We start from the raw sequence: 20,640 nt of genomic DNA on the forward strand, positions 1-20,640 counted from the left end.
CCCCAGTAATCCATGAGGGGAAAATAAAATGTAGGTCTATCCAATTTTTCTCGTATTTATCACAGCCATTTCAAAAAGATGTATGTTTTTTTTTCCTTTTATTTTTTTTTGTGCATTCCATTCAGGCAGAAGTAAGAAAAAAACATGTATCTCTATTTTTAGAATAGCAGCGACAACATGCAATAATGAATGGATTGACTTGCATACATTTACAAGTACATGTGATATATATATATATATATATATATATATATATATATATATATATATATATATATATATATATATATATATATATATATATATATATATATAAATAAGCCTATTGGGCTGTAAGTGGCCCACAGGCCACTGTTTCCCAACCCCTGATTTAAAATGTGCAAAATATGGGTCCTCATGGCCAGGAGCTTATGGTGAACCCACCTATTAATACAATATTAAAAAATACTTATTAACTGAGTACATGATTGAATAATAAGTTAAAAAATGAGTTTAAAAATGAGTGATGGAGTGAATTATTTAATGAGTCAATGTATTAGCTAATAAAATAATAGCTATGTGAATAAGTGAACAATTAAATGCATACATAAGTGAATGAGGACATACATTAATGAGAAATAAAAGTTGATAAGGTGCAGATTATATTATATTTTATGGGAGGGCATAATTAGTCAATTTAAGAAGCATATTTCTGAGGAACAGAAGTGTTTGTTTCCCTTAAAAAAAATGTAAATTTATATTAAATGCATATGTCCCCCCCTTATGACTGCTATGTGCAAACTGTGGCCTGTGGGCCACATTTGCCCTATCAGGCTTTTTAATCCGCCACGCCAAACAGAAATTTTAAAATATTGTGATAATAATGGTAAGGGCAGGACGGCGGCTGGGTGGTTAGCGCGTCCGCCGGTCCAAATTGTCCCTAGATGTGAATGAGCAAGTGGGTTGTCTGTCTCTGTGTGCCTTGGGACTGGCTGGCAAACAGCTCACCAGTTCAGGGTGTCCCCATCCCACTGCCCGAGGACAGCGGAAATGGGCTCCAGCCGGTGGAGATAATGAATGGATGGATGAATAATGGTAAGTAAATAACTATCACATTAAAGTATCGTTTTGCTGCCATTCCTTTCTCCAGGGTTCTTTTGTGTCCCTTTTTCCTCGCATCAGTCAATCAATTTTGTTCTCCCTCTTTCCTCTCCCAGTCCCTCTGTCGTTTTTCTAACCCAATGTGACTCACTCCTGCCCTGTGATTACAAACAAATTAATACATTTTCGGCCTTAGTAAAAGATTGGTAAATACTTGCACCATTGTGTCAGTGATGGCTAATTATCAGTAGATTCCTATTAATATCCTTTTTCTACAATTCTCAGATAAAATAATTGTAATCCTGCACCCTAACTTCGTATTGTTTAGCGATTCTAGTGGTAACAAATACTTCATTTGTTAATAATAAAAGAAAAACATGATTTGAAAATCAAAAATGATAAATACACAAACTATGATATAAACGTGCATTTAAATTATACTAGTTTAAGGAATTTGCTTTTATTCTACATAACACGAGGCTCTCCTAGCTGACATTATTTTCCCTCATCTTCGGGTATACCGAAAAAAAAAAACCCTCATAAAACGCTATTCTTTCCAGTGCTTTTTATTGACGTTTTTGTTTTCACCACACAACACAGCGACATCTATGTCAAATCATACACAGTGTCATGATTACCGATGTGATTCACCTGTGCCCGCTCATTTGGCGCCAACCGCTGCGGCTTCTACAAAACTCTTTAATCGGAACCATGACTCATTCACTGAAACTTTTCTTTATGAAGAAATAATGGGTATTATTTGGCCACTAGATGTCGTGCAACCAATAACAAGTCCTGAAAAGAACAAAGAAGAACACAAACTACTGAGACTTAAAGTAAGCAAACTGCACCATTTTCCCCCTGAGTTTTTTGCCCAGCCTTCTACGAGATTGCAGACAATTATGTCAGTTCCCTCTGGATGAGGCTCATGTTATGTAAAATTGATGCAATCTTCTTGACCTATAAGTATTTTTAAAAATGTATATTCATATAATAGTTATCTGTCATGATCGCCGATGTGAATCACCTGTGCCCGCTCGTTTGGCGCCAGCCGCAGCGGCTTCTGATTGGCTCCCTGTCACTATTTGAACCCAGGCCTATCAGTTCCCTGTTGTCAGTCCGTCTGCGAACCTCTGTGTATCCAAGGCAAGCCTTTTTCGACCCTGACCCCCGCCTTTCCCGTTTTTGCTTCTGTTTTTCTCCCGCTACGACCTGTTTTGATCCCGACCACGTCTGCTCTCCCGTCTAGGCTTACGACCCATTTTTGTTCCCGACTACGTCTACTCTCCCGGCTTAACTTACGACTCGTTTCCGATCCCAATCACCCTTTGCTCTCCCAGTCCCGGCTACCAACCAGTCCCTGACACCACCATCGCTCACTACGGAAGATCCACTTCCGTGTTCGGATCACAGTCCTAATCTGAGAGCGACTTGCCTCCGGCGTCCAGCGAACACCGCATCGTGGGCGCAGCCCTTCCCCTTTCTTTCAATAAAACTTGGAAATGGTAAATGGTCTGCATTTATATAGCGCTTCTCAAGTCAATGAAGACCTTCTAAAGCGCTTTACACTTACCCATTAGTACACCAATAGCAGCCATGCAGCGCCGACCTGCTTATTGGGGGCATTAGGGATTCAGTGTCTTGCCCAAGGACACTTCGACATATAACACGGGGGAGTCGGGAATCGAACCTGCGATCTCAAATTCTGGACTAGCGCTTTACCTCCTGAGCTAATGCGGCCCTGTGGTAAACGTCACACAATTGGGTCCCGTTTCCGTTCTGGTCCTGACACAGTGTCCCTTTAAGTACTGTACATATCATGCATGGCAGCTCCATACACCATACAATCAGTAATACTAATGCTAAATGGTGTGCACTTAATAATGTGTCATGTTAAACACCAACGTTTTAGTGAAAGGAAGAGTACACTTTAATTTGGTCAATTTCAAATGTAATTGACACCTGTCCTATTAAATAAACCCTAAAATCTTACCTCAAACACGCCATACATAGGAACTATTTTCTGTTCCTGAGGTCAAAAAGGAGAAAAAACGAAAGTGGGTGGAAAACGCAAGTAGGAAAGGTTGTTATTGATAAAGATACAGTAGATTTGGTATCCATGTAATGCGTATTTACAGAAATAATTAAGACCTTTTAATTCTCATCAACTTGACCCAATTAGCCGTCAGCATGAATGATTAGGTGATATGCAAAACACATTAACAGCCCGACCATCCAAACAAACGGTTTGCTTCATGTTTTTTTTTCCCTGATAAACTATCGTGATAGTTTCTCCACCGTTCCCGTAAGCGATCTTGCATCAACGGGCAATAAGTATCCTCATTTGTTTTTCCCTAGAGTCATTAACAAGCAAAGGCCTGAAACCCAATCTGCACACCCCCACTAACACACTTTTTTGCATTTTTTCCTGAATGTTTTTTTTTTTTCATTCACTGTTAATGTTGCAGATGCTCACTGCGCTCTGAAGGTTGCCGACGGTGCACGATTCAAGATTGTCTTTATTGTCATTAACACAAAATGCCAGCAATAGTTCCTTTGCAACCTCCGTAACAATGTTTATGAAAGAGGTGTTGAACAAGGATACAATGAAATGAAATAAATCGAATATGCATTTGTAAAATTTAAAAGACGTTGCACATATATTCGGTGTTGTAGTGTCCAAATGTCTCGCTGCAGACCCCATGTACTGATGCTGGGTCACAACATAAACACTGTGGGTGTGTTGGAGCAAGAAAAATCATTGTCTCTGGATCACAAGATGTTTTCCCCCTCTGTTTTATGTGTTAACTTCCTTTAATATGACAAACTTGTCGCTCGTTACTCCACTGAAAGATATATTCAGCTTCGTTTCGTCGCCCTCTTGTGGTCAAACGCTTGGGGGCACCCTGGGTTGCTCCTTGCCTTAACTCGTGTACTCCATTTCCCCCCTCAACGGCTGAATAATACAACATAGAAGTACCTTATTCATTAAATAAGCATTTTTAATTCATGCCAAGTCAAGTCATATTTATTAGTATAGCCCCTAATCACAGAGTCTCAAAGGGCTGCACGTACCACCATTACAACGAATAAGTTATTTTGATTTAATTGTCTTCATCCATTTTTTAAAGTAGAAATTGTCTTGTCGGGATGCCCGGAAAAGTGTGAATTTATCATTTATTTAGATATCTCTGCAGGTACTCGAAAAATATTAATGTTAATAAACAGGCGTTGTAAGACGCACACATAGTTAAGAGGGGAATCAGTTGAAAAGGACACACATATTTATAATATTTATATTTGTCACAAATACATTTGTTGTGTTTATATGTATTGGAATAAAGGATTTTTATAACAGCATTTCACTGTGTCAATATTTCAAAAATGATCGGAGAGGCCGGTGTTTCTCTACTCGTGGGCCGGGTCGAAGGTCTTTGCCTTGGCAAGAATAATGCTAAAGAAAAAAAAACTGAGGGTCATTTAAACTCGTTAACAATAGATGGTTATTATTCTCTGCAGTTGACACCTGTCATTAAATACCACAGAGAACAAGAAATAAAGTTTGTTTACAAATGCTCTGCCTGGTCAAATGCAGATACAGCGGGGAATATACGTATGCGATGAGTTTTTGTATTATCTTGAGGAGAAATGATTTTTTTTCTTTTATTTCATTAAAAAAATGGTTCATTGAGCATTAAAGGGAACGTAGTTACCCGAAGTCCTTTTGGTTTTACAGGTCATTTTTTTAATGAGAGTTTAGTACCGGTGTATTATTTGCAGTTTTACCTACACAACCCTTTCATTCAATACATTTGAGTGGAGGGCATTTTTTCTTGTTTTGGACCATTTGAGAACCAACGGTTATTTCAAAGGGGTTGCCAACCTTTTTGTATCCGAGACCTACTTTTTCGTTACTATTTATCGTGAAGGAATACCAGTTTAATATGCATTTCAAAAATAACATGTGTTATTACATTGTAGTATTTATTATACGTTAAATATGCTAGGAACACCACTAAACATCAGGCTGGTTTGAAAGCATAATTGCCAGAATATCACAGTAACCAATAATATAATTTCAGTACCAGTTTGCAGGCTGCATATATGTTTTGGGGGACTACCTGGTGCCCGTGGACACCACGTTGGAGACCCCTGCTACTGAAAATGATATGAACCTGGAACCTGAAAAAAATGACATGCATCCTGCTGAAGGATACAATCATATTTTAGAAAAATCGCCTATGAACTGATTAGCAGTCAATTATGACAAAATCATGATGACGTTTATCATAATGTCGTTTGGAGAAAAAAACATTCAAAATTAAAAAAAAATAATAATAAAGAAAACAACAACAACGAATTGATGCAAATAGCGCGGGTGCGTTTCTACAATGATTCCAAAATGAGATATCCTTTTTTTCAACGAAACGAACAACAAAGGTCTAGTTTCGCGGAGTGTTTAGCAAATAAAAGCTACCGCTGAGGCCTGCAGAGAAGTAGAAAAAAAGCAGACAAGAGCTTCATTTCTTCATTTCTCAGCATGGAGAACCAGCTCGAAAAAGTCCCACTTTGATTGGCCAACAGAGGACGGGGGCGTCAGCCAATCACGACGCAGGAGCAGGTGGATGAGAAAGAAGAGGCAGCGGGAGGAAAAGGAGGAGGTTTTGCTTTCTTGCTTTTTTGAGAGTACCATGAAGAGACGAGCTGCGTTGGTGTGTTTATTAGAAAGGAGAAAATAATAACCGAACACCCCTCCCTCCAATATCCAAACCCACCCTTGTTGACCGTGACGTCACGCCAGGAAGTCATTGTAGCGTGAGAGTTCGGCGATTAGCGGTAAAGGTTTGGAGCGAGTGCGGACGGAGTGTGATGCGGCAGCTGGACGGAGCACCCGTGCGCTTTTACGCAGCAACCGTGCTCCTTTACGCACCACTATTACGCGAAAACTTGCACTGAGAGAAGAAGACAAGAAAGTGGGGAGAAGGGTCTGTGGAAGTGCATGCCGTGGAAGTTCACCTGCTGGAATTTGGACTTATTTTCCTTTTTGGTTGGAGGGGGTGACTCTCCTGTTGAACTTTTTGGGGCCGAGGAAATCGAGGAGCAGGGCAGGTATGACGACCCCTTCCCGCTAAAATGGAGGCATCAAGCGGCTCCAGCTTCGGTATTGACACCATCCTGGCGAGTGGGCGGGCCACGCCGCCTTCCCCGCTGCCGTCCTGTTCGGACGCCGACACGGTGGCAGACACGGCGCCATCCTCGCCGCTTTCGGTGGCCGGGGAACACCCGGCCGACCCGGACGCACACCTTCTAATGCACCCGCACCCACAACAACACTTGCCCCATCACCCTCACCATCACCACCACCACCATCACCTCTTGCTCCCCGGGGCCGGAGCAGGTTGCAGCGGGCCAAGGAGTGCCACCTCCTCGTTCCTTATAAAAGACATCCTGGGCGACGGGAAACCACTAGCCGCATGTGCGCCCTATAGCACCAGTGTACCGGTGTCGCCCGGTGGAAAGGCCGCAGAGAGTGCAACGGCCCCGGATGCTTTCCGGCCCAAACTGGAGCTGCATGATGACAGCCGGGGAGGAAAGATGGAAAGGCGGGACGAGTTGCTGCTGCACGGCGACGTCAAGTGCAACGGTACGGAACAAAGATGCGTAGAAGGATTTGTTTGTGGAGGTTTTCTTTGAGAAGGGTGTTGGGGGGCACGGGAGAAGGAAAATAGCTGAGCGCATAACCTCCCTGGTGGCTCAATTAGAGAGATGATTGTTACTCCTGTAGGCAAGAGGAGAATGAGAGGGATACGCAAGGGGGGTACAAATAGATTGACATATTGATTTTTACAACAACACGCGCCTCAGCTCAAGTTCATTTAAAAGTTGACTCTGGTGATTTGATTTGGGCGACGCTAGAACTTGAAGATGTTGGAGACTCAACAAACATGTTGTTGCAGCCAAGTGAAAACCTACCACAATTTTTTTCATTAAAAAAAATAAAAAATAAAATAAAATAATGAAAAAAGTTAATAATAATAATAATAATAATAATAAAGATGATAATAATAATAATAATAATAATTTTTGAAGTGCCTTCCAGGACACCCAAGATTGCTGTACATGCAGATTTAAAACGGCGATATCAATTTAAAAAAAGCAAAAAAAAAATAAATAAATAAAAATAAATAAATAAAAAGATACAAACTATGTACCGTAATCATGTGAGGCATTTTATGATGGGTATATAGGTAAGTCTCAAAAGGTGTGTTTTGAGTCTGGATTGTAAAATAAAGATTAAACATTCCATACAAAACAAAACAAGTAATTTTTTTTTTAAATATCAAACATGACAGCACCGAAACAGGACATTAAATTATTTTTTTTTTTCATAATTTAGATTGAAACATTTAAGAAGAACAATCAGATAATCTTAAGTTCAAACAAATCAAAACGCTGCACTCAAATATTCTTTAATTGTGTCTAATAATTCCTACATATGCCTGAAAAAAACATGAAACTAATAAATGCTTATTTTATAACGTTTCCTACCGGCATTTAAGTTATTTGAATGCTGAGAGCATTAAAGAAATCCACTTGTCAAACCGTACTTTAAACCTCGTGTTGACCTCATTTAAAGGATCAGTATGTCCTATCTTATACCGCTTACATATAAATGTGAATAAAAACGAAATTTCATTGTGTCTTCCGTTGTGACCAATTTTGAAAAACTCATGACATTTAAAGAAAAATATCAATACCCAAAGACAACAGTATATGGTGAAAATGAAAACCTTTCGAAAAAATTATTTTTATTATTTTTAACAATAAAAATAATAAACAGAATGCATATTGGAAAATAAGAAACATTTTAAATAGTGTATTTATCGGGAAAAATGAATTGCATTGTCTTTATTGTCATTGTTAACAATGTAGTGAAACATGTGCAACGAGATTAAACGTGACAGGGAACATGTGAAAATACATTCAAGAGAAAAAATAAAATAAAAGACTGTGGGGATAATAAGGCAGGAAAGAATATTTTGAACTTAGTGATTAGAGACTGGCCCAATTTAATGGTAAAATTAAAAGTAATGCAATAACATTTAGCAGAAAATATTAATACACTTCACATGCATACTTTTTGAAATAATATACATTAATTTTTTTAAAGTAAAAAATATACTAACACGTATTTATTGCAAGAAAAGCTAAATTGATTATTTGTCGATCAAATATACATATTTGCATACTATTACCCTTATTATTTTAAACTGTGAGGTTTTATCTTGTAAATACACCATCAAGATGACACTTTTTTTTCGTTGAGCATTTCAGATGTTCCAATGACAATACGTTTCTTTCAGATTCTATTTACATCCAAGTCCGTTTTTGAGAAGAAGGTTGAGGTTGGTTTATTTATTTATTTATGCATTTTTTGTCATTGGGGCGTCCTGCCTCGCAGGGAGCAAAGAGGAAGGTGAGAGAGAAATCTCGAGCAGCCGCGACAGTCCGCCAGCGCGCACCAAGAAGCCCCGCAAGGCGCGCACGGCCTTCACCGACCACCAACTCAACCAGCTGGAGCGAAGCTTTGAGCGCCAAAAGTATTTGAGCGTGCAGGACCGAATGGACCTGGCGGCTGCACTCAACCTCACCGACACGCAAGTCAAGACCTGGTACCAAAACAGAAGGTACGACGACCCACAATAGTGGCTGGCATGATCGTGCGCGCGAGCACAAGTGTGAAAAAAACGTGTATTCTGATGATCAAAGTGGGACAAAAATGTGTGTTTCATAGAAGATACTTTAAATTAAGAAGGAAATGTAGTGTATTTTTACACGAATACTTTCACTTTTTCGATAAAAAGATAAAATAGTATAGCCTTTTTCCTTTGATGTCAAATCGCTAATAGGCTTGGTTCAGATTTGGCTGAATTGATATACGTTCCTGGTGGACTTTAGGTGAGTACATTCATAAGACAATTCATTGGAATTCCAACTATTATTTTCAGCCAACTTATGCCAACTTAAATCCCATTAATCACCAAATGTAGGTAGTTTTAATCTTTGACTTATCCGAGAGTGATAATTCATTGAAAATATGTGGCTATGTTTCGAAACTCAAAGAAAATTATTTAAATGCCTACTCATTGATTTTGTGTGTGTGTGTTTGTGTGTGTGATTAGGTCATTAGCTCTCATTTCCATAACTGACTTGCAATTGATAGAGCTATTCGTTTAAAAGTAAAACAAGTGAAAGACGCAATACTCTTAAATTATACTGTATAGGCATATGCAGCATCCTAGATAGTTTTAATACATGTAATTTCCCCAATTAATAGTTTTTTTTGATAGTGACAGTAATTTTATTTTAATTACAGAAATAATGGTAATCACCTTTTATATGTTCCCCTAAACCTCTGGGATACAGGCAGATCTGTGAAAGGCACACAACCGACTGTTATTCACGTGATTTATGCTTTATGTGTATAGCCCTGAATCTGTGTATGAGTATGTGTGAAGGGGGTTCGTTAAGATGTGATCGTGTTTTTATTAGTTTACCATTATAGTGCAAAAAGCTTAATCGATGGTAATCAAGCAAAGGTAGACATGATGCCCATGGCCCACACATCACAATTTGGATATCAATTAATGTGTAGCTATGGATTTTCTAAATAAATAAAAACAACCCTCATCCACAATAAATATAAATAAATCAATATAAAATATTTTTGTTACCTCCGAAGTGTTCAAATCCCACAATATTTACATGAAGAGACAAGCATTCCCCTCCCGGATATTTAATTTGTTTGTCCTCTGTAGCATTATTTTTCAGATTTTGACATTATTAAAATCAAGTGACCCACAAATGATTGGAGGAAGGTTTTATTTTATTTCAACATACATTGACTTTGGATTTCTTTCTTTATTTCAGGTATTGAAATAAAAATGATAAATCGGTTATATATATATATATATATATATATATATATATATATATATATATATATATATATTGTGCATATTCGAAATGGCAGTTTTTCAAAGTATTACGATGTTGATATGTAGGTATAATGTACATAAGCTCCAATTATTGTGGTTCAGTTCTTCTAATACACTTGAAAACACCTATTTTAAAAACATTTGCTTGATAAAGCTGTTCCGTTTGCACCCACAGGACCAAGTGGAAACGTCAGACTGCAGTGGGCTTGGAGCTCCTGGCCGAGGCCGGGAATTATTCGGCCCTGCAACGGATGTTTCCGTCGCCCTACTTCTATCACCCGAGCCTGCTGGGATCCGTGGATGGCGGCACGGCGGCGGCAGCAGCAGCGGCGGCTATGTACAGCAGCATGTACCGGACTCCTTCAGCCCCACACCCGCCGCACGCACCGCACACGCATCCAGCGGCAGCCGCGGCGGCAGCTGCAGCCGCGGCTGCCGGCATCCAGAGACCGTTAGTTCCCCGTGTGCTCATCCACGGCCTCGGACCTGGGGGGCAGCCTGCACTGAACCCCTTATCCAGCCCACCGCACGCGCGGTAGGGAACGAAAACTAAACAAAAAAAAAAACATTCAAGACACTTAAACCCGTGCGCACGTGCGTGCGTAAAAGGAGATTTATGACCGTGGAACAGGTGGACTTATCGCGTCTGATTGTCCGTTTTCTTTTCTTTGTCTTTTGTACAAAATCCACTTAACATTAGCAAACAAACAGTAAAGTTTATTATTAGATGGAGACGAACGGAATGAATAAAGGCGTCATACAAACGTGCAACTCTCCCCACTTTTTTAGACCCCCAAAATGTCATTTTTGTGCACGCGCTTGCAAGACTCGACCACGCACTGAGATTGGGAATGTGTGCAGGTGGCAGCTGCTCACACAAGAGGCATATTTCGCGTGCATGTTTCCACTTCTCAGCAGGACTTGCTAGGAAAGGGGCTGAAATAATGGACAAATTCTCCATAAGCCAGCAGGGCTGCAAATAAAAAGGGAGGGGGGCACTTTTCCCATCAGGGTCCATTTTAGGGGCTGAGCTAAACGGCATACAATGTCAATTATTAACTACTATTAAAATGATCATAGTGTTGCTAATAGAAGGACTGGATTTGTTTTGGGTATATTTTGTATTTTGTAAAAAACACCTTAATAGAAATCTAGGGTTGACAGGTTGAAGGCAGTCTTATAAGAGACCCATCCCCTAAATAACTTCTATCAGTCGTTTAAGAAAATAATCACTTTTTACATCATTCCAACAATAATTTAGAAATGATCACATTGTTTGAGTCACGAGGTATATTTTGAGTTTCTGAGTTTCTTTCTTTTACCGTTCTTTCAGTATTACTCCCTGACAACAATAATGTGTACAATAACCTGAGATAAATAGGCATTTCCTGGTGAAAAAAAATGAAATGGGATTGGACATGAACCAAGAGTTATATTGTTAGGTATATTGTTAACATAATTTTCCGTATATGACCAAATAGGCCTCAGTTTTTTTCCTTTCAAGTTCAAAAGCGGAATTTGACTATAAAAATCTAATAAATAAAAAAACTTACAAATTCTCCCATACAATATAACCATTTTGGTTAAGGAACACTTACTTTGTACATTGTTTGTACTAATGATTTGATTTATGGCCCCAACTCTGGACGGTGGTGACACATGATTTAAACTTTTTTTAAGAAACCTAATTTGCATTTATAAACTGGTTAATTTTGATAATATTAATTGACATAACTAATAGTATTTTGGGCAGTGGATTGATTTAACCCTCGTGATGGCCTCATTTTGAAGCACCGCTTTTTTATACAGCTCACATGAAAATAGGAATTAAAAACAACATGTCATTTATACTGTTGGGATTAATCTAATAAAAGTATAACAATTAACTTAAAAAATATCTATTTTGGTAGATTTTTATTTGGGTTTAGGACAACACAGTCGTGTGCCATTTCTAACAGGGGCGTTAAAATATATTTTTTCAAAACTAAATTTGACTCGCAATAGTTTAGAACCATTTCAAAATAAGTATTGACATTTTTTTTTAATAAATTTGAAATTTAATCTTGACTTAAACATATATATTGTGATGTTTTTATGGCGTACCGTCGTTTGTTTTCTTCCAAATGTTTCGTTTCTGAGAAACAAAATTACTCATCTACCAGAATGGCAATGTTCAACGTTTTCAAATGTTCCCATTTCGGCGGTGCAGCGCAGTTTGTTACGCATATGCATGACTTCTGCGTCATTATGATTTATTTATTGCACTCTGCGGGTGGGTGGGGGCGTTTGGCGTCCGTATTGGCGTACAAGCGCGCTTCATTAACAGCCTGCAAGGCAAACAGAATTAATGTGGTGGCATATATAAAGATACCAGCTCACAAGTTTTTTTAAAAGGCAGAAAAAACAAAAACAATATGTATTGTAACATGTAAATATTTCCATGATGCGTGGGGTTGTGTGTTTAACAGCGGCGCAAACAAAGATGGATAAAAAAGGAAGAAAAAGTGGCAGTCACTTGTTTAAAGTGGGTCACACATGAGCGTGAGCTAAAGTGACAGCGTGAAGCTGACTGGCAGGTTGAGCTTTTCACACGGGAAAGACTCCGTCCATGTTTTCCACATGTCCGACATTTGCATTGATATGTTTTGGAGTGCATTTGTGATGAGAATTAAATTAGCAACTATCCACACAAGTCTAATAAAAATAACGGGGTGGGTGAAGTTTCTACGAATGAAATGAAAAGACAAGATACAATCAAATTTATCACTGAATGTCTCTCCTGGCGTAACAATTTTCATGTAAGATTTAAATATATTTGAATAATCTGTAATGGGATTAGAGAGGGGGCAGCACGGCGGCGCAGAGGTTAGCGCGTGTGCAGCACAGTTCTGTGGTATGAGATCGAACCTTCCTGTGTGGAGTTTGCATGTTCTCCCAGTGCTTGCGTGGGTTTCCTCCAACATTCCAAAAACATGCGTGTTAAGTTAATTGGCCGGTCCAAATTGTCCCTAGGTGTGAATGAGCGTGCGAGTTGTCTGTGTCTGGCTGGCAACCATTTCAGGGTGTACCCTGCCCACTCCCCGAAGACAGCTGGGATGGGCTCCAGCACCCCTGCGACCCTACTGAGTGCAGTTAATGAATGAATGAATGGGATTAGAGAGGCATCAAGATAGATGGAAAAAAAACAGTCCTGTTCGCTCTTCTCTGACGTCATAACTCGCTTACTGGTGGCTGTTGCGGTCCAATGTCTCTAAAGATGTGCAAAAACAATTTATACGCAAACACTCACACACTCATACAAATGTACACAATATATATAATATAAACATTTATATATATATATATATATATATATATATATATATATATATATATATATATATATATATATATATATATATATATATATATATATATATATATATATATATATATATATATATATATATATATATATATATATATATATATATATATATATATATATATATATATATTGATTGATTGATTGATTGATTGATTGATATATATATGATATAAAATAGGCATCAACAAGCGGCCTCCGTACCAATTTTGGTTTTAGTTTGGCATCCAATTTTTTTTTTTTAATTTGAGAAAAAGCACTGTAAATTATCGAATAGTTCAAAATCTTGCATCCATCAAAGTTTTTTTCTATCATAATCACAAATGTATAATTTCTCTAGCAATGCCTACCTAGCATGCCAATTTTTAAAATGTATTTTCTTAAATTGATACATGCAGTTTGCCATATATTTTATCGGGGGAAAATCGTTTTTTTAAATAATTATATTGTTCCAACTGAGAAGATATGTTATTTATCGGGATTACTCCAAGAATAATATTTTATTGTTTTCAATAAAGCATTTATTTTTCATTCAGTCATTTTTTTAATTACATTGTTCAAATTCAAAACGTTTGCGTTTTACTTACAGTATAAGGAAACAGGTGTGTGTTTTTACATGGCCTTTCTAGAAATTCGTCATTCATGATCTTTCTTTCATGATCTTATTTTGTTTTCCAGTTTTTTTTACCATTATTATTTTGGGGGAGGTGGGACATTATAGTTCAAACGAAAGTTATCATTAGTTGAAAGATATATCGTGTGTTACATTCTTATAATACACACAGTTCTAAAGTTTTCTTTCCAGTTACTTTTAGACAACTGTTTTCTTAATCAAAACATTTTTGTTTTCAAGGCAATTTTTTTAAATGTTTTGTTCTTACCCTTTTAGACGTTTATTTTCCGTTCGATTAAAAAAGAAAAGAAAAATAACATTTCAATAAAAACAATTCATTATTTACAGCTGTTTTTCACATTATTGAATAGCAGGGAATATTCTCACTATTTGAATTCTACAATCATCGTTTGATGAAAATGTGACTCCAATTAAAAAAATACAAGGGTTCAGAATAGAACAGATTGGGCTATCTTTTATTATTATTGATATCAACGCTGTGGGTATCGTTTGCACCGAGAATGGACATTAAACTCCCGGATAAACCAGATAAGCACGTCATAAAGACTTAAAAAAAATAGGGGAAAAATGTAATAATGCCAGGGTGAATAAGCGAACATATTTTCAAGGTGGTGCTCGTAGATTGGCCTTAATTCAAAGTGCAAGTTTAGAACACATACGAGCACTGATACACACTGATGGATTTTGGTGCATTTGCACATTTTGAAGAGCCGCCCATCGGGTTGCGGGTGCAGGCCATTGGGTGGCATGATAATGACAGACAGGGGAAGAATTGCGCGCGCATCCGGCGAGCTCGGAGGGCAGCAGACGTGAAGAAAGCGGATTAAGGCCTCTTTCCTTTCTTTCTTTTGTGGCTTATTGACAACAGATGGGCTTTCTTGCATGGGAGGAAGATAGGGAAAGGATGGGGGAGGCTGGCTGCAGCGTCTCCGGCTCTCTCGTCGCTTCTCTCGTCTGCTTGCTGTGCTCGCCTGCAGCGGGAACCTCGCGAGGCTTCTTTAATTGCCACTTTTCTCGGCGCGCGCTGATGTAATGCCGCCATATCTTTTTCATGACAATAATGAGCTAACACTTGCTCTGCTTGGCCTCTCATTATCACATCTGCCGACAACACTCACTAAACAGCGTCTTAACCCCGCCCCTCTATCACCCGCCAAGTCTCCCCCTTAGGCTTCCTCGCTTGTAGCTCTTGCGTCCTCCTCATGCGCCCCTGCAAGCATCCACCCGAAATATCTCTGCGGAATCTTCTCCACGGCTGCCTTAAGACATAACACTGACCAAGACGACTCCAAATATTCGCGTGGAAGGAAGCATCCTGGCGAACGTTAGCTTTAAACCAAGAACGTAAACTCAAGTTACTCAATCTATTTCTCCCAGTGGAAACAAACTTGCTAAATTGTAAACAAAAAAAGTCTCTGTTTTGTATATTAGAAATATACTTTTTTTTCCTACACAGCAGGGGTGGGCAAACTACAGCCCGCGGGCTACATGCGGTCTGTTAGGCTTTTTAATCCAGTGACAAAAAAATAGTCAAAAGTATGTGACAATATGGTTGTTTGGTTGGATCCCTTAACCGCTAGGGTTGCAGGACCACCATATTCTGTGGTGTGGCTTGGGCAGGTAGAGCTTCGTGGTGCCCATCCCTCTCCAGGCCAACAAAATAATTTACTACTATCCATCCATCCATTATCTGCACCGCTTATCCTCAGTAGGGTCGCGGGGGTGCCGGAGCCCAGCTATCTTCGGGCAGTGGGACACCCTGAACTGGTTGCCAGAGACAGACAACTCACTCTCTCAGTCACACTTAGGGACAATTTGGACCAGCCAATTAACCTAAAATGCATGTTTTTGGAATGTGGGAGGAAACCGGAGTGCCCGGAGGAAAACCACGCAAGCACGGGGAGAACATGCAAACTCCTCACAGGAGGTTCAATCTCATGACCTCAGAACTGTGCCGCACACACGCTAACTACTGCGCCGCCGTGCTGCCCAATATACTACTAATAACAAAAAATACGGAAAAAAAAAGTTTTTTTTCTTTTGCTGCAACTTAATATGTTAAATCCCCATTGTCCTGTGGTGTGTCTACCACCAAATAATAGAACATTGGTACTACTATTATTTTACTTTCATTCTGAAAAAAAAGTGGAAGTACTGCTTACTATACTACTACTACTACTACTACTACTACTATGACTACTATGACTATTACTACTACATGAAGTGTTAATGTTCTGGGAGTGATAGACCCATGTGGGGGAAGCAGTGTAGCTCAAAAAAAGGGATCGAATTTAATAACAAAAATAGGTACAAACAGACAAAAATAAGTTCAAAATACAACGGAACACTTCTAAAGAACAGCTCCTAATTCGTCGAAACATCAGATCACCCCTACCCGTCAGTCAAAAGAACTTGAAACCGAGGTGGCCGGGACGCACAAGTTTTCAGGGGGAATTATCAACAAATGAAGGAGAAGCAAACATCCTGTTTCAAAAAGACACCACGCTCAGTAGAGACAGGACCTGCGACAAGAACAGAGTGTCTGGGTGAAGAACACAGCGCAACCTGGGGTCATCACATGCCCAACCCAGACACCAAGGTCTTACAACATCGAGATGCCCTCAGGAAGTCTTAGGAGATGCAGATCCCACATCAGGGTCCTTCCAGAGAGCGCATGATCAGAAGACCAATGATAATGGACTTGAATAAAGTTGTCTTATTTAAAAAGTAATTATTGATGTGTTTAACGATTTTGTTGAAATAAGTATGGTTAACTCACTTGAAGGGTGTGGGGGAGGACTACTCCACTGTCATGGATCAAAGAGTCGATGTATAGAATAGAATAGTATAGAATATACCTTTATTGTTATTATTACAAAATGGGTTAACATTTTGTGACAACGAAATTGGGCATGACACTCCAGTATCACACATTCACAGTGAGGTAAAAAAGCAAAGAAGATAAAGGAACAGAGAAGATAAGGTTAGAAAACAAGGAGGATAAGGTTATAGTTATAATTTACACAATATTTACACAAGAAATGTCGGCATGTAGGATGTTACATACAGTTTGATATCGTAATACAGTTTGATATCGTAAGGGTTTGTGCAATTATACATTTGGTGCAAAAAATAGTCATCATAGTGCAAAAAAATAGTCAACATTGTGCAATGTGAGCAGTAAACATAATGCAGTCAACATGTGCAAGAAACATAGACATGAGTACCATTTTACGTTCGTATGAGGTAGTGTTTTTGCAAGAGTTTTTCAGTTTTCTGTGCGGTGTCTGTTTAGGGTGGTAATGGCACTGGGGAAGAAACTGTCTCTGAGTCTGTTTGTTTTTGTTTTTTCCTGTAGCGCTTGCCGGAAGAGGTGAGAAAAGTCCTTGATGATGTTTTCTGCTCGGCTGAGGTAGCGAGAGCAGGCAATGTCCTCCAGACTGGGCAGAGAGCAACCGACGATTTTCTGGGCTGTTTTGATGACACTCTGGAGCATTTTCCTGTCTGCTGCTGTGCACCCAGCATACCACACCGTAATGCAGTACGTTAGAATGCTCTCCACTGTGGCTTTGTAAAAGGACACCTGCAGCTGCTGTTTTAGATGATTTTTCCTGAGCACTCTCAGGAAATGCAGTCGCTGCTGGGCCTTCCCTACCACCGCTCTGGTGTTTGCAGACCAGGAGAGGTCTTCGGAGATGTGGACACTCAGAAATTTGAAGGAGTGGACACTCTCTACACAGTCTCCTTTTATGATGAGTGGTGCTGGATTCCTGCCATTCCTTTGAAGTCCAGTATCAGTTCTTTTGTTTTTGTGGTGTTCAGTATGAGGTGGTTTTCCAAACACCACGTTGACAGTGACTCCAACTCATCCCTGTACGCCGCCTCGTCCCCTTCAGAGATGAGGCAGATCAAGGTGGTATCGTCGGCAAACTTGTTTGTGGGGTGGGTCGGTGAGCAGTCTGAGGTTTAGAGGGTAAAAAGCAGGGGGCTCAGTGCGCAACCTTGGTTCAGTGTTAGGGTGGGAGAGGGTGGTAGGGACGTGGTTACAGAGACTGTGGGCGGTTTGAGAGGAAGTCCATTATCCAGTGGCAGATGGAGGGAGAGAGTCCTAGGTGTGTGATTTTCTCCACCAGGATCTCAGGGATAATGGTGTTGAAGGCTGAGCTGAAGTCCAGAAAGAGCATTCTGACGGTGGTCCAGGTCTTTCAGCACGGTGTGAAGTGCTGTGTTCATGGCGTCGTCAGTGGAGCGGTTTGCCCTGTTGGCAAACTGGTGGGGGTCCAATGCGAGTGGCAGGGAGTTTTTGATGTACTGGGACACTAACCTCTCGAAGCACTTCATGACCACAGGCGTAAGAGCGACAAGCCTGTAGTCGTTGAGGCTTTCCACTGCTGACTTTTTGGGGATGGGAATGATGGTGGAGGTTTTGAGGGAAGGTGGGACGGTCGCCTGTGACAGGGACCGGTTGAAGATGGTGGTGAAGACCCCAGCCAGCGGATCGGAACAGTCGCTGAGTACCCTCCCTGGTACTCCATCCGGGCCAGCTGGCTTCCTGGGGTTTATAGTTTTCAGCACACGCCTAACTTCATGCTCCTGAAATGTGAGTGTGTTGCTGCTGGTTGTTGGTGGGTGTGATGTGGCTGTTTGTGGCCTTTCAGCTTCAAAGCGAGCAAAGAACTGATTAAGGTCCGCAGTTAGTGAAGCATCAGCCTCAACAGTTGCCTGGTTGTGGCCTATGAAGTTAGTGATGTGTTAAAGACCCTGCCACATCCTCCTCGGGTCATTTCCAGCGAAGAGGTGCTCGATCGTCCTCGTGTAGGCTGCCTTTGCTTTCTTAATGCCTCTCTTCAGGTCAGCCCTGGCCACACTGTAAAAAGACCTAAAGGCGGTGTTGCGGTGTTTGAGGAGGGTGCGCACCTCAGTGGACATCCAGGGTTTTTGGTTTGGGTAAACCTTGATTTTTTCATTTACTGTGACTTCATCCGTGCTGTATCGAATGTAGGATAAAACAGTGTCAGTGAATTTCTGGAGGTCATGGTGTTCAAAAACCTCCCAGTAAGTTTGATGAAAACAGTCCTGGAGCTGAGAGAGGGCTTCCTCAGGCCACGTTTGTGTTGTCCTTGTTACAGGCTTTGTTTTTCTCCGGATGGGGGTGTATGAGGGGGTGTGGTACAGACTTAGGTGATCGGAATTGACTAGGTGAGAGCATTGTTACACATGTTTTTTTTGTTTTCTTTCTATATTCTGGAGACAAATTGGGTTTCGTGCATGAAAATAGAATGTACTATAAAATCTAGTTTTCTAATGTGAAAAAAGGTTGTTATCTATGGATCGACACCGATAAAGTTGAGGCCATCACCATTGTATTTTGATTTTAGCTTTTTCCCCGTTTTCTGTGCAGGAGCGCATACTCATCAACACTGTAGCTTTACGCGTTAGACTATCGTTTTTCTCCTCTTAAAAAATGTCTGCGAACTTTTATCATAATTTGCTGCTTTTTCAAATTTAAAAAAGAACAAAAACATCTTGACTCGAGAATAGTATTTTAGTCTACGGCTGCTTTATATCAAAGAGAGACCGAGAATTTTTCATGAATAAACAGTTCTATCGATCATATTTGATTTTATTTTTGGTAAAAGTTTGAAACCTTAAATCAAGTGAAAGTTGTTGGTATCTAACATTCCGTAAATTTATAGTGTTTCGTGAGTATGAATAAAATGTGCGATAAAATCTACTACCGGTACATTTAAAAAAAGGTTAGCATGTATGGATCAGCACTGCTAATCTGTTTTTATTTTATTCCTGCTTTTATGTACAAGATCCATTTAAAACTGTTGGCAAAGCTAAAACGATGAATAAAATGCTTCCGAGTCCCTGACCTTTATCAGTCTCATCGCCTTTAAACAGACTTCGGAATTCGGGGTAAGGCAGCCGGTTCGCCTCGCCTTTCCTCCGTCTCAGTTGGATGACGGGACAGCTGATGGCACAGAGGCTACGCTTGCTTTCAAGTCACAACCGGGCCGACCGCCAACGGGGGCTAGAGAAGGAGGACGGGAAAAAAATCTCTGTCAGCAGTGATGTCAAAAGTTTCATTTTTTTTCTTCCTCCCGCAGAGCAATTAGAGGTTTCATCACAGCGGAGCGATGTCAGGATTGATTAGGGCTCAGCCGTGGCTAATTGCTTCAAGGTTAAAGTAACAGATCTGACGCCGTCCCGTTTTCAAGTGACAGCCCCGCAGCGCGTTCCGTTTCTGTTTGGCGCAACGCCGATGCGATGACACTCTGCAGCCGGGAGGGGGAAGAGGAGGAAGAAGGAGGAAGAAAGGATGAAGGATGACGAGCCAGAATACATCAAACGGCTGTCATTGGTCAGCATGCTTCGTCCATGTCGCATAGGCAAAACCAACAGATACCACCAATAAAGATGACCTGAGAATTGTTGTTGGGTGGATTGTTTGGATCCCTTAACCACTAGGGTCTAGGCACCATTTCCTCTGGTGTGTCTTGGGCAAGTACAGCCTGGTGGTGCCTATCCCTCTCCAAGCCGACCAATGTTTTCACCCA

The 20,640-nt window shown here is 40.2% G+C and overlaps 1 protein-coding gene across 1 annotated transcript; it reads left to right on the forward strand.

The window, feature by feature from the left end:
* Window positions 1-5,747: 5,747 nt before the first annotated feature.
* barhl2 (BarH like homeobox 2) lies at window positions 5,748-10,850 on the forward strand. The gene is made up of 3 exons (XM_088349326.1): window positions 5,748-6,724; window positions 8,543-8,768; window positions 10,255-10,850. The coding sequence occupies exons 1-3, from the start codon at window positions 6,214-6,216 to the stop codon at window positions 10,616-10,618; spliced, it is 1,101 nt and encodes a 366-aa protein (XP_088205452.1). The 5' UTR covers window positions 5,748-6,213; the 3' UTR covers window positions 10,619-10,850.
* Window positions 10,851-20,640: the final 9,790 nt, after the last annotated feature.

This window comes from Urocampus carinirostris, chromosome 12 (genome assembly GCF_059441175.1).
Source record: "Urocampus carinirostris isolate Australia breed hairy pipefish chromosome 12, RoL_Ucar_1.0, whole genome shotgun sequence".
Taxonomy (NCBI): domain Eukaryota; kingdom Metazoa; phylum Chordata; class Actinopteri; order Syngnathiformes; family Syngnathidae; genus Urocampus; species Urocampus carinirostris.

What these genes read in the sequence shown, in the direction of transcription:
- barhl2 (XM_088349326.1), top strand. Translation starts at nt 6,214, where the DNA reads ATGGAGGCATCAAGCGGCTCCAGCTTCGGTATTGACACCATCCTGGCG. An exon ending in CGGCGACGTCAAGTGCAACG is followed by an intron (nt 6,725 to 8,542) that starts GTACGGAACAAA and finishes CCTGCCTCGCAG; the next exon opens with GGAGCAAAGAGGAAGGTGAG. An exon ending in ACCTGGTACCAAAACAGAAG is followed by an intron (nt 8,769 to 10,254) that starts GTACGACGACCC and finishes TTGCACCCACAG; the next exon opens with GACCAAGTGGAAACGTCAGA.